This window comes from Fragaria vesca, linkage group LG5 (assembly GCF_000184155.1).
Source record: "Fragaria vesca subsp. vesca linkage group LG5, FraVesHawaii_1.0, whole genome shotgun sequence".
Taxonomy (NCBI): domain Eukaryota; kingdom Viridiplantae; phylum Streptophyta; class Magnoliopsida; order Rosales; family Rosaceae; genus Fragaria; species Fragaria vesca.
Window position 1 is genome coordinate 21,990,881 of NC_020495.1, and position 13,232 is coordinate 22,004,112.

At 37.6% G+C, this 13,232-nt stretch overlaps 3 protein-coding genes across 4 annotated transcripts; 2 read left to right on the forward strand and 1 right to left on the reverse strand.

Annotated features, from left to right (window-relative positions):
• The first annotated feature begins 219 nt into the window (after positions 1-219).
• On the forward strand, positions 220-2,895 carry LOC101292215. Its single transcript, XM_004300219.1, has 5 exons — positions 220-425; positions 1,309-1,374; positions 1,466-1,530; positions 2,096-2,186; positions 2,481-2,895. The coding sequence occupies exons 1-5, from the start codon at positions 282-284 to the stop codon at positions 2,517-2,519; spliced, it is 405 nt and encodes a 134-aa protein (XP_004300267.1). The 5' UTR covers positions 220-281; the 3' UTR covers positions 2,520-2,895.
• A 905-nt stretch (positions 2,896-3,800) lies between these two features.
• Positions 3,801-6,143, reverse strand: LOC101292507. Its single transcript, XM_004300220.1, has 4 exons — positions 5,716-6,143; positions 5,164-5,222; positions 4,955-5,047; positions 3,801-4,835 (listed from the first exon to the last, which is right to left on the reverse strand). The coding sequence occupies exons 2-4, from the start codon at positions 5,206-5,208 to the stop codon at positions 3,870-3,872; spliced, it is 1,104 nt and encodes a 367-aa protein (XP_004300268.1). The 5' UTR covers positions 5,209-5,222; positions 5,716-6,143; the 3' UTR covers positions 3,801-3,869.
• Positions 6,144-9,346: 3,203 nt separating this feature from the next.
• LOC101292799 (protein transport protein Sec61 subunit gamma-like) lies at positions 9,347-10,608 on the forward strand. 2 transcript variants are annotated; one of them, XM_004300221.1, is made up of 3 exons: positions 9,347-9,512; positions 9,608-9,723; positions 10,429-10,608. In XM_004300221.1, exons 1-2 carry the CDS (start codon positions 9,419-9,421, stop codon positions 9,721-9,723), a joined length of 210 nt encoding a protein of 69 aa, XP_004300269.1. In that variant the 5' UTR covers positions 9,347-9,418; the 3' UTR covers positions 10,429-10,608. The 2 variants fall into 2 exon arrangements, with proteins under 2 accessions (XP_004300269.1, XP_004300270.1); XM_004300222.1 differs by having other exon boundaries at positions 9,348-9,512; positions 10,341-10,452.
• Positions 10,609-13,232: the final 2,624 nt, after the last annotated feature.

Genomic DNA, 13,232 nt, shown 5'->3' on the forward strand with positions numbered 1-13,232 from the left:
TTTAGTATTTTTTATGTATTAAAAATATAAAAATATATTATTTTATTTACCGTCTAAAATCGTATCAGTAACTCAGTTTTTAAGTCTTACCGTGTCACCGTATCGCGTCGTACTGTGTCCGAGTCTATGTACGTGCAACATAACTATAAAGTTTAGTGGGGCTATTTTTGACCAAGTTAACTTAATATCTGCGGGAGACAGTGCGACCTTTCTGTGAAATAAATACAGTTCGGATCTTGAATTTTGGCCAAAATTCCAACACTCGAAAGTTGTAGAGAAGAATGGCGAGCTCAACATCCGGCGGAAGAAGCAGCAGCAGCAGCAGAGAGAACACGGCAAAAAACATGGTCTCCGATCAGATATCTCAGGCCGTACTATCCACTTCCAATCTCCTCCACCTCATGCAGCAGTCCTCTCCTTCCCAGGTTATCTCTTAATTCCTCATCTACGGAACCAAATTTTCTTCCTTTTTCTTTTTAAAATTAAAAGAATCAAGTTTTGACAACTGGGCTTTCATTGGATTCGGAAATGGTGAATGCATTGCTGAAGTTTTAAATTTGAACTGATTGTGTATGCTGTGGTGGTTTAGAAGTTTTAGATCAAAGATGGTACAAATAATGGAAGAAGAATGTAGTAGTAAGATGGGTAATATAGTTAAGGATGTCTATGTGGTCACTAGAACAGTGACCTGTGTAAAATGGGTACTAGAGATGCCATAGCTTTCTCTTAGGAAGCTGAAGGCTGTAATTTTTGGAGGTGGACTAAGTCTTCATGAGGATTTTGTTAAAAGATACAGTTAGTGACAGAGGTGGGAATTTGTGTCTGGAAGGAGAAGGAATGAGTTTGCGGGGAAACTACTCAATTCAGTACACCTAAGTGTCCCCGATGTCGCTCTTGTTTCTAATTTTATCCTTGAGAGTAGTTCTTTCTTGGCAATCATTGAGAGGAGATGGTGTGTCTGATAGATTAAAAGCATCAGTAAGCACCTATGAGGGTTAGGCCGGCCTGGGCTCCGAGGAGCCTTGGCGCGGGGCAGCCTGATAAAATAACTCCTCCAAAATCTGTATTTTGAAATGTTTACTCTTGTGAAAGTTCTCTTGCTTGCTTCTTTTTAGACATGGAAAACATAACTATATCTGTACTTTTAGTGCAATGTGACATTGTAACTTGCTCATTCTCACGATGTAACTGGCCAGTAATGTAAAAGGGTCATAAATCATCAGTTTGCAGTATGTCTATGATAGTTCCACTTGAACCTCATGGGCTTGTTTTGCTTGGTTACTTATTCAGATCTCTTCTCTTCTGCAGGCCCAATTGATAAAGCTTCCAAAAAACCTTTTGCTCAAATCATCTGCAATTCAGAATACTGGACATGTACGCTAATTTCTTTTGCTAATATGATCTTGACTATGAGAATCACATGCGGATTTTAATTACGCCTTCCTGTGTTTGTTTCTTTATGCAGTTATTGGAGCAGATGCCTCGAGTCATTTCATCTCTGGATGCACATATGGAAACTGGGCTGCAAAGGTTGTACTCAGTAGGCTTTCTTTCACCAATCCTTTTGTCGCGTGCTACTTTATGTTTTGCCTAAAAAAACTCTTTTCAATGAGGAACTTTATTTAACACTGTTAATCTGTTGTTAAATTCTTTCGCTTAATATTCCTCTAGAAAATATAAGCTTATATAACTGTAGGATCAAAACATTATAACTGTATCGTTTGATGAATAACCAAAATAAAGATTTGGGACATCCATCAATATGACTCAACAGGATACATGCTTGAAAGTATTTTTTTGCCATTGATCCATGTTCACAAGCCACTTGGGCATTGCTGCTTATTATGTAGACGGAAAATATTGAGTGCAATAGTTGCTAGGCTTAGAAACTACAACCTTGATAACTATTTTGAAAATCAGCAAATGAGGCCAGATTATGTACAGTCTACTGGCCATTACTAAGTAGTGCTAATCTATCAGAATGAAATTTTGTTGCCCTTGAAAATAAATATGCCCCATGTCTATGCACTAGTCTGCAACTCCAGGATAGCTATCTTTTTGCACTATTGTCATAACATGGTTATAATTTTTGCAGTCTACCTCATCTGCAAACTGTAATTCAACTACTTGCAAATATGGAAAGCTGCCAGCTTACTTCTCTCTCAAAACCTCATGTCCTTCAAGAGGTTAATATCTCTCGTTCTTTGACAACATATGTTATGTAAGAATTGACCTTTTCTTTTTTGGTATGAAATATAATAAGTTATTTCAAACTAAGTAGACATAAGTGAGTATATACTAAAAAGTCGAGTCATGAACCTATTAATGAAGCGAGTTCATGTTAGTTAATATAATCTGCTCTTAGTTGTTCCTGAAAGGCCTTAGTGATATTGATGGCTAAGTTTGATTAGTGCATAGGAACAGGAGCTCTTACATATGCATTACCTAATTCATGCTCTTTCATATTTTTTCCCTACCAGGAACATGAGGGAGAAAACCAATCTTCAAACGTGGAGTAACAGTATGCACTACACAGCACTTATTGAAGATTGTATTGACAAGCTAACTTAATGCTGTTAGCTTGTCAAAGGACACCTTCAGAGTTCTTGTTCAGGATGATCAGAGTAAATTATATGTGTTCTCTATGTACATAAACATATTATAAGATAATGCCAGTAGATTGAGTACTGATGAAGTTATTCTTTCTGTTTTTACAATATGGAAAGAATTTTCTGAATATCATATATACGTTCTCACCAGTTGCACGCTAATATTTACTGCAAGATCAGTTGCTCATGGTGGTTAGTCCTTATAAAATATGTGTCAGACAAGTACAGATTGCCAAATCTATGTGTATGTCAGGGCGAGCTGATTTATGCTATCAGGGAATAATATAATGCAGGGTCTTCCATAGGGGAATAAGTCTCAGTTGTCCTTTCTATTGATTCAATATCAATGGATGTAGAAAGCGAGTTGACATTGGAAAAGATAAAACGGTCTCCCTGTGCTTCAGATAGGTCAGGGCTCAAAACATCCATGAGGTTGGCCTCTATCTGTTTTCTTACGCTGCTTTTTGTGCTTCTGGTATCTCTTTTGAACTACTTTGAGGTACATATGGGATATAAGTATTGTTTTTCTTTGTGCCTTCTTCTGGAATAATTACAGTTGTGTCAAAAAAAATTATCAAATTGTGCTCTTGGCATGGTTGTATAGTGATCAAGAATCACATTATCCATATTTCAAAGCATGCCTCTTAGTTTCCATATGATTTGATGAAAGCATTGGTGCTACTAATCATTTACTGCACTCAAACGTTTTTGGTTTACAACTTTGGTTAAGATGATCCTTATGCCTGATATGATTTGTATATTACATTATGTCTATTTCCATGACTTATTTGAGAAAATTTGGGATAGCTCATAGCTAGAAACAAAAACAAAAACAAAAAATCAAGAAGGGTCAAAGTTGCATTGTTGCAGACAACTATGTTCTTAATATCATTAAGTTAGCGGTCAGTGAAATGTGGAAGGACAATTACTTAAATCCCAAAATTAGGAAGCAGAAGGAAACAAAAGTTCCATGATCCCAATAGCTAAACATTTATGTGTATGAGTGATCTTAATCTGAGTATAAAACTCATGGAGATTCAAGTTCAGCATGTACAGACTCAAAACAATAAAAGAGTATTGTGCTTCAATCAATTAAATTTTAAAATTTCCGTAGTTGCAGAAAGTTCGGTAAACTTGGTAATTATACACCCTCCCCTGATGTTCATATTTACCCTTTTCAGAGTTATAAATGTAACTGATTATGGTTGTCTGCTCAAATCTATTCTTAAATAATTTTACATAAGATGCTTAAAGTACTCATCACTCATTGATCTGTGGTGGAGGCATTGTAGTATCAAAGGATTTCTTCCTGACTAGAAGACAGGTGATCTTTGAAGTCTGGCCATGGGAGTTGTCCAGACTACACAGAACAAAGTCAGGCCTGTGGAGCATAAGATTCAAGTGGTCCTTCCCAATGACAAGTGCCGTTGCATCAAGAAGAACATGCCATGAGTTGCGGTGAGCTTCTGATATCCAATGCAGCGAGTGATGAATCCCATTTATAAATGCTGGATAAGAGAAGAGCCCTTTCAGCTTGTGCTTACTTTTCTTCCTGAAATACTGACTTAGTTGTGAACCCTTGATCCTCAAGTCCAACCAAGACTCTGGTGCCATAATCACTTTGGAATCCTTGTAACTGGCAAAGTCCTTTATGACTTCTTCTTCTTCCTTTTCACCTCCTCCAATAACAGTCATGTAGTAGTTCCCTCTGTAGAATGGGTAGCTCTCGGCTACCAACACCTTGGCGTCTCTGTAGCTTGGAGTGAAGAGAACAAGGTACTCATCATCAGGCAATCCACAGTGCTTCAAGACCTTGTTTCGAGCTTGCACCTCAGGGATTGAAATGAAGCTTCCGGGAAAGGAGGATTTCTCGGTGAGGATGTCAAGCAACCTTGATGTCTCCAACTGAGTCCTGTCCAAGTCAGGAAGATTGCTTCCAGAGAATGGTGATGGTGACTCCCTCAAAGTAGTGCCCCTTGGTGACTTTTTCTTATCATCAGGAGTGAGCAGATCAGGAGATTCCTCATTGATGCAAATGCTAGTGTAGTCGAACTTTTCTCCTTCGACAAGACCTGCGTAATGTGGGTACTTTGCCAACACATACTGTTGAACATATTCCCTTTCAGCTGGAGTAATGGGGCCTGACCATCTCAGATCTAGGCCATCACCATGGAGTGTTGATATGGCTTCAGCAATAATGTGAGGTGGAATCATGGTATGTACTTTCTGTTGTAGTTCAGAAATATAACCATTCAAGTGCTCGTCAGATCCAAATTTATTTGAGGTTGATTTCTGAATTTGAATTCGAGAAATTAGACATACTTTAAAAGGGTTCAGAATTTTACCTTGATAACCATACTTCTTGGCCTGCCATCTTCTATTGTTGGTTTGTGTATAGAAGCAAAGAGAGATTTTTTGCGTTGGCCTTCCTTCATAGCCTAATTTTTTTCAATTATTATCATAAAACCTGTCACATATTTTTCTATGCAAAGAACTAATAGAGTAGAACACATAGATCATAGGAAATGAAGAAGATTTTTATATAATCCCATACCTCAGACCCTGCTTTTGTAACAATTTCAGCAGTGTTCCTCCCCATGTCAATTCTCACAACTGCTGATAAAAACAGAAGATATGATAGAGGTTTATAATCTTAGAAGTCAACATGTTAAGAACATAGGAGCAAAAACAGTTAGATGTAAAACCCTTCAGGAAAAACACTGTTGCTGCAGAAGTGGTTTAAAGCAACTAGAAGATGAATAATGAAAAGCTTTAGGTATTGTTTACTGGGTGCTAAGGACTTAGAAGAAACCTCAAGGATATGGACAAACAGAAAGAAACTGAAACATATAGGGGAATGGTACGCATGCTCCCAAAAATCAGAAATCCCAGAGCAAACCCAAGTCAGAAACAAGTAAATGTACCTCACAAACAAGTTGAAAGTATGAAAATCTGATTTTCAAAACTTGTAGAGTTAATTGAAACCTCACATAAGACACAAACACCAGGTAGCAAACTCACTCGGTCCATACCCTTCTCAAACCTAGATGAAAGAAAAAACAACACTAAACTCAAAAACCCTGATAGTAAACCTGTTCATTCATACCTTTTTCCAGGTTGATTGAAAATTCCACACTGAACTGCACAAAGCCGAAACAAGCTAATGATGGATTAGTGCAAGTGAAACAAAGTCAGAGAAATCTGTTTGGTTTGGGAGATGAGAAAGGTTGGGATGTAAAGGAAAACTTTTTAACCAGACCGAGTCTTCCGACCGCAGACAATTTTCTGCTCAACATTCTTCGACATTCTCTTGGCAAAAATTTTGATATATGTAAGACCCAAGTAGTGATAAAAATTCTAGAACAAACCAAACCTTACTCTTTCGTTTCTTTTTCTGTTTCTCAATTTTCTGTAATGAAAAACAATGGTTTCAAAGAGAGAGAGGAGTGTATACACATATGCCGTTTGCAGATACCTGATGCAAGAACTTACAAATGGACAAAGTCATGAAATCATCTCATTTTTTATTTAGGCAAATTGGGATTAAAATAAGAAATACATGGTTTGCCTTTCACACTCTTAGTGATGTTGCTTCATTGGAACAAATGAAATGGGGTTGCCGCACAGAGACTTATATTTCAGTTTCAAAGGCATTATTATAGTCTCCCCCATCAATGGCTCTTATTATAAAATAACAAAGAGTCGGTCTTCTAACTATTTTTTCTCTATTTGTTTTTCATCTCCTTTGGTTGAAGTTTACGGTATGCTCTTTCTGTGAAGCTGTTAATGAAAGGGACCTTCATTGCCTTGATGACTCTCTGGGGTTAGAATTTTTCAGCACAAAGAAGAAGGTCCTGAACCTTCTAATCTTTTTTTTGAATGGGGCTTCCAAGTAAAATTGGACGTTGTCGTGTCAGATGGTTTGAAACAGTAAACCAGAAAACTTATGTAGCACTATCAAATGTGTTGGAAACTTGAAAGCATTATAGGATTGGAGTTGCAGTTTACTTCTGTCATTGAACATCAGAAAATATTTGCGATTGTGTCATCGTGTGTTGAGTGACTTGAGTCCCACATTAGTTCTACTGTGTGCAAATGCCCACATTGTTCTCATATTTGATCGATTTCGATCCCGATTTCATGTAGCCTCGTTCATGAGTAGTTCGATCACAGCTAGTCTTATAAACCATGCAGCTCAGTAGCGTTCTAAAACAAGCTTGAGGTGTTGCACTGTTAACATTTCAAACTGAAAACAGAAAAGAAAAAAAATGCTATAAATGCCATGTATTTAACTGTAAAAATGAAACTTCAAACGCACTTAAGTTTACTATAAAACTATGAACAATTGACGTTCATGGAGTTGACAAATTCTTTATTTATATCTATGTCCAGCGGATGGCTGATGAAATCTCCCCAACTTTAAATTGATAGATTCATTCCAACATCACAACTGAAAGCACAAAAAGGGAAAGTCCACTGCAGCTCAACCACCACGATAGTGTTGATGAAAGAAGATGATGCAACCGGAGGGTCTGGCTTAACAAATAACAACCATTGGAATCCCAAAGTACAGCCATGGAACTTATAAGAAACTATCGTTGGAAGACTGTTTCCAGTTCCATCTTTTTTTAGTTCCATTTTCGCCGGCTAGGGCTCGAAGCACACTAGAAAGTGGAACTAGGACTTAGAACCCTAAATATAACATTGTTAGGTTTTTTTTTTCGTTAACCGGAATGTGAGATAGCAAGACACCTCGGTTACGTTAGCAAGTTAGTTACACACATTCCTAACCAATATCCGGACCGAGGTCATTCCAACAAAGCCATAATAATCTCCCGTTACAGATGCACGAACTCAGAGGCCTCCTAAACCTGTTGGCAACAAACTGATAGGAGTTGAGACTTGAATTCTTGACATGTGGGTTCCATACTAAGCAGCTCGACCAACTTTACTACATCAGTTGGTTATAACATTGATGGTTCTTGATTTGCTTTGTTTCGTTAATTATTACAAGCAGATGACGGGATCATGATGCACTTAATTTGTTAACGTTAAAAAGGGTGGAGTATAGAAGGGCTTGGACAGTGTGAAAACAAGCTCATTCACTAGTAATTCGAGGATGAGATGAGTTTGTTAAACTGCATATGGAACTTTAGTCCAATCCGTCAAGTACATTAGGTACCATCGTGTTCATCACCAAGTCCTTACCAAAACAAGGTAATTCGTACAAGGGTCTCAAGATGGCATTGAGGATCAAACTTGGATTCAATCGTACTGCATTGTTATTACAATGTACTATGTACTTCTAAGTCCTTCTTGTTTTTTGTAAAAATAATGTAATCGAGTTAGTTAGCTGTGATCTTTATCATATAAACTAAGTTGGAGTTTAGCTTTTAGCTTGGGTGATAAAGCACTTATCCTCCACTGCCAATCACAAAGGAGGAAGCATCTTGAACAAAACTTCGAGGAAATAACAATACAATCAACCCAAATCATCAAATAACTACAAAAATTTGTATCCAGGTTCATCTGATATTTGTCATATTGGAATATTAAATACAAATGCACACATCAAACCAAGCAAAGGAAATTGAAAATCTGCCAATGGGAAGTAATTTTCTATCGACGGTTAATCTTATTTGTATGACATAGAAAGATGGATAAAATTGGATCAATCATGAAGAGGGAACACGTCGTTACCTCTTATCATTTTAACTAAACAATGAGTTTCCAGAATCCAGCAACACAAGCATACAAGAACACAGCTGGTTCAAGTGAGATCCTCACAGTTGGCTCTTGTTCTATACAAACTTGTATGAGTTGTTGTCCCCTCTAAAGTTGAAGACATACGCATGTGTTGGTAAACTTTAAGGTGGAAATTCAATCATTATGAGATACATTGAGAATCTTTGGATTACTGATCAACCAGTTAAAGAGTAATTCAGGCATTCAGCCAAGAACTCGAGCAAGTACTTACCTGATTAGACGTCAATTGCATACATATCCATGTGATTCGCCCAGCCTAAATGAGAGGCTCTACCTTATGTATGTTCAGAGTATTATAACAAGAAGGGAAACATATAACCTTCCCCTCAAATACTAACACAACAATCCTCGTCCTCTCTAGAGTACATCCAAAATGTGTCAATATATATATATATATATAACATATGAGCAACACCATTTACTTCACCGATAAATAGATTGTATATTGATGAAAGAAAATGTGTTCAAATAAGCTTTGCGAGTGTCAATTTAACATGTTCCTATCGAAACACACTCATTATATATCTAGTAAATCTCCAAAAATAAATAATATAGTTAATATCTCAGATACCTTTAACGCCTTAAACCTAATCGAAAAGAACTGGGGAGCAAAATTGGATGAGTCATGAGGACCACCAATTCAACACCAACAAAGAATATTATTGGCCAAGTAATAGTTACACTCGAGTGAAATCTTCCACTCAATGTCTTTTCTTACATGCTAGTTCGGATGTAAGTATGTTTTCATAGTCCAACATCACAAGTTTCATTTCTCCTTTGTACATAAGTTTTAAGTTCAACTCACGAGTGGATCTCAAAATTTTATTGCTACTATCCAAGGCCCAAATAAAGAGCAAACGTAGCCTGGACATATGTGGGCCTAGAACGACCCAAACCAACCACCCGACTCCAAAACAACCTTCAAGAGAGGAGGTTATGTTGACCAGTGTCCTAAACGCGTCTACTACTTCGTCTGCTTTTATACATTCTCTCAGATCTTCTTCTTCTCTCTCGCTCTCAAATTCGATCACAGAAAAGAAGACATGGACGCCATAGACTCAGTCGTGGATCCCCTCAGAGAGTTCTCCAAGGACTCCATTCGTCTCGTCAAGCGCTGCCACAAGCCCGATCGCAAAGGTAACGCTTCATCCGATCTCTCTTTCTTTCTAGATCTCTATGGATTTTTTTGTCGAATTCTGGAGGTTTTGATTTGTGGTGTGATTTTGATGCAGAATTCTCCAAGGTGGCTCTCCGGACCGCGATTGGATTCGTCGTCATGGGATTCGTCGGCTTCTTCGTCAAGCTCATCTTCATTCCTATCAACAACATCATCGTCGGATCTGTTTAGGTACTACTCAATTCTCCTTCAGTTTTTGAGTAATGGATTCTTAATTGAATTTCAAGAGATTTATTTGCGTGCATGAGCTTCAGGATTCAGATTGCAAAGGTTTCGTGCCGATTTTGTGCTTGTGTATTAGAATTTATGAGCTCTTTCAGCTGAGGGAGGATTCGGAATTTTAGTAGTGTGCGATGCTTTGGAAATTGAATGCTAGTTTGTGTTTTTGGTTCGTCCAACTGTTAATAAATCGTTATGGATTAGTGAATGCAATAGCTTATAGCTGGATCCTGTGCTTTCGCTGTCATTATATGTGAAATGGTTCTCTAAGATGAAGTTGCCTTTACGATTTGTAGGTGTATGGTAATTGGTTTGAGTATTTCAACCCAGTTCAAGTAATTAAAATGTTTGAGTATTGCCTCGTGGTTTTGGTTAAAAATGAAGGAGATGATAAGATGTAATGGGTAGATTACTTGTGCCATGATTGAGAACAAGTTTGAGCACTGGTTTTTCTATTGTAATAATGACTACTTCGTGATACAATGTGCATGTCAAACCGACACATATGTTAACTTCGATTATAAGTGTAACATGTCTTCTATTCTACTGATTTTTATTTATTGGTTTAGTTTCAGATGATTTTCTGTGATGAGACTGATGACAGATTGACAGAGTCATATGAGGATAGTGACTGATGTTGTTTTCCTATGGTTGCAGGATATGGTGAAGTCCAAGTTTCATAGATGATAGGTGCAGCAACTTGAGAGTTTGAAGAGGAGGCGATACTGTTTACTTTTTAGTTCTCATTTGGTTCCCTTTAAGACATGTTTACCGTACTTTTGTATAACATTGAATCATCAAGTTTCTAGTTTTCCATAATTGAGACCTTAATCCATGTGCCTATTTTAGTATTTTTCATTCTTACATTGCTTAGTTTTCATATCTATGGTTGTTGTGCTGCACTTTGACCGATAGAGCAGCAGAGATGGTAATGGGAAAATAACATAAAGTTCAAATGTGATGGAAGGTATTGGCTGGGAAAATTTACTGTTACGTGACAGAGATGTTGTTTTGGCTGTACTTCCCGAATTTGTTTACGCCCAATTAGGACTTGAGTTCTGGATTTCCTCCTGGTTCTTACATCATAGCTATGTTTTGACTGAATTGAACATTGGAAATGGCTACGTCTTGCAGGTAAAATCGCTGTTCTTCTTAAGTCATCTTAGGTAGATCCGTAGCAGTTGTGCATTTGCTAGATCATTTGCATAGCATTATATTTAGATACAGAACTGCATTTAGGTCAATAGCTGAGGATACAGAACAATGATCACCAACTTGATAACCCAGAGATGAACTAGAACATTATGCTTATAACAGATTAGATCATCACAACGAAGGGATGTCAGGCACAACACCTTAACTACTGAACATTATTCTTATAAAATATTAGATCGGCAGAATTGAACCAACATGGACAACATCTAACTTGATCACTAAACAGAACGGATTGATAGATTACTCGTACCAACATTACTAAAAACACTAATCAAAAATTGTACATACTAGGAACATAATGAAATACTGCAAAAGGAAATCAATAACGTCTTCTTCCATCACTTTCAGTAATCACATCTTTGAAGCACCACCACCTGGGATCGTAGGCAACACATCCTCTTGATGGGGTACTATGACCTCCAACAAGTATGGACAAGGAGTGTCCAACATGCATCCCAAGCATCTGCAGCGACAAATCATCATCATCATGGTGCTCGCGCAAGTCCCAAGACCCATCAAAGTACTAATAACCGGGATCCCAGTAATTAGGCCAAATCAAGACGCATATCATGAGAAACGAAATCAGTAAAACTAAAAACATATCACCAGCAGGCAAACCGTAAATGTGCCCCAATAAGTTAGTAAAAGCATCAGCTGCAAAAATTTCCTACCTCCAAACATGATGAAAAACACAGTGATGAAATGAAGCAGCCATGGTTTACGTCAAGGGGATCAAACTTATTATTGATACAGTCCATCAGAGCCATCTTCGATAATTAATTATGGAAATCCATGTATAAATGCTTGAAGTACCTTTCTTGCGTATTCTTGATAAACTCGCATTTATATATGGATTAATAGATGTAGGAAGATCTGCTTAAGAAGTAAGAGGCCCCCTTGGGCAGCCTTCTCTTTAAAGGCATTCCAGCTTCAGAGGTAGATGATTATGGTTCATGAATCATGTGAAGAGAAGATTAAACTGACATGAGGTAAGCTAACTTCAAATGGCCTTTAAATGTTAAAGCCTCCGCCTGAAGAACACTAGGATGAGCTACATTTTTAGCAGAACCAAAATATGAACATCTTGTGCATTCAAATGGGGTTTGGGACTCTACATCACAATTCCTTTGAAAAAATTAATTAATGTTTTTTTATATACAAACTCGTATATAAGGGGACCGATGATGGTGGTGGGCTCCTGGTGTATGGTACATCTTTTGTCTTCTGGATCTAAGATGTGGATTTATTGTACCATCCATTCCAGTGTGGTTGAATTCTGTTCAACAGCCCAAGGACTTGGAGCACATCTTTTGTTATTTCCACTGCTTGAAGTGATTGTTACGACCACGAAGAAACGACGAAGCCCAACTACGGATATATAAGAGCCAAAACTGCTAAGGGCATTCCATCCAGCGTAAGCATCTGGATAATCTGGAATGCGACGTGGCATACCCGAAAGCCTCTAAATTATTTAAGTAACTAATATCGTCTGGTTCATATTTGTTTGAAAACTGTTATAAATAAAGAATTAAATGATCTAACACTAGTTTCTTAGTCATTTCACACCATGTGACCCACTGACATGTAAAGTTGGTTGAGCGGCTTAGTATGAAAACTAATGTCCAGCATTCGAATCTCAACTCTCAGAGTGCTAGTATATGCTTAGGTGTAGTCTTCTTAAGTCCCTCATATCTAACCCCTAATTAAGCTGATATGATTTAGTATAGAATGAACTTATAATCATATAATCGACTCGATCACCACGAATTTATGACCATCAAGTTTCATAGGTCTTCGAGTCCGTGCACACACGACAAGGGATCAATACCTTCGTGGTTCTTGGTCCAAATACTAACTAAAATGTGTATGTGAGTTGGTCCAAATACCCGGGTGGCCCTCGAGCAAAATACTAACATTTGAAATTGCTCATTTCTTATTGACTGTAAATAAGAGAAATTTTTCTTTAATTGCGTAAACCTTTCGTTTTCGTTACGTGATAACTTTCTAACTTAGTTAACACCTGGGCGTCTTCTTTGCAAGAACTTTGAAACACAATTCAAAAGAGATCCACGACAGAAATTGAAAACGAAATAAATCCAAAGATTCCATAATCAGTCGACAAACACAGAAAATGAACATAACCCAAAGAGTCGATTTCATACTCAACAAAAAGGGAAAGAAAAAGCCACAAAGGCCTTGTTGTCAGGTTGTGGCTTGGGCGCTTGGCCACGTGGGGAAAGCGAAAT

Bases quoted from the DNA above. Each gene is read 5' to 3' on its own strand.
- LOC101292507 (XM_004300220.1), bottom strand. From the start codon at position 5,208: ATGGGGAGGAACACTGCTGAAATTGTTACAAAAGCAGGGTCTGAG. The intron at 5,048-5,163 runs GTATGGGATTAT...GAAAAAAATTAG, and splicing joins TTACAAAAGCAGGGTCTGAG to GCTATGAAGGAAGGCCAACG. The intron at 4,836-4,954 runs GTAAAATTCTGA...GAACTACAACAG, and splicing joins CAAGAAGTATGGTTATCAAG to AAAGTACATACCATGATTCC.
- LOC101292215 (XM_004300219.1), top strand. From the start codon at position 282: ATGGCGAGCTCAACATCCGGCGGAAGAAGCAGCAGCAGCAGCAGAGAG. The intron at 1,375-1,465 runs GTACGCTAATTT...TTCTTTATGCAG, and splicing joins CAATTCAGAATACTGGACAT to TTATTGGAGCAGATGCCTCG. The intron at 2,187-2,480 runs GTTAATATCTCT...TTTCCCTACCAG, and splicing joins AACCTCATGTCCTTCAAGAG to GAACATGAGGGAGAAAACCA.
- LOC101292799 (XM_004300221.1), top strand. From the start codon at position 9,419: ATGGACGCCATAGACTCAGTCGTGGATCCCCTCAGAGAGTTCTCCAAG. The intron at 9,513-9,607 runs GTAACGCTTCAT...ATTTTGATGCAG, and splicing joins CCACAAGCCCGATCGCAAAG to AATTCTCCAAGGTGGCTCTC.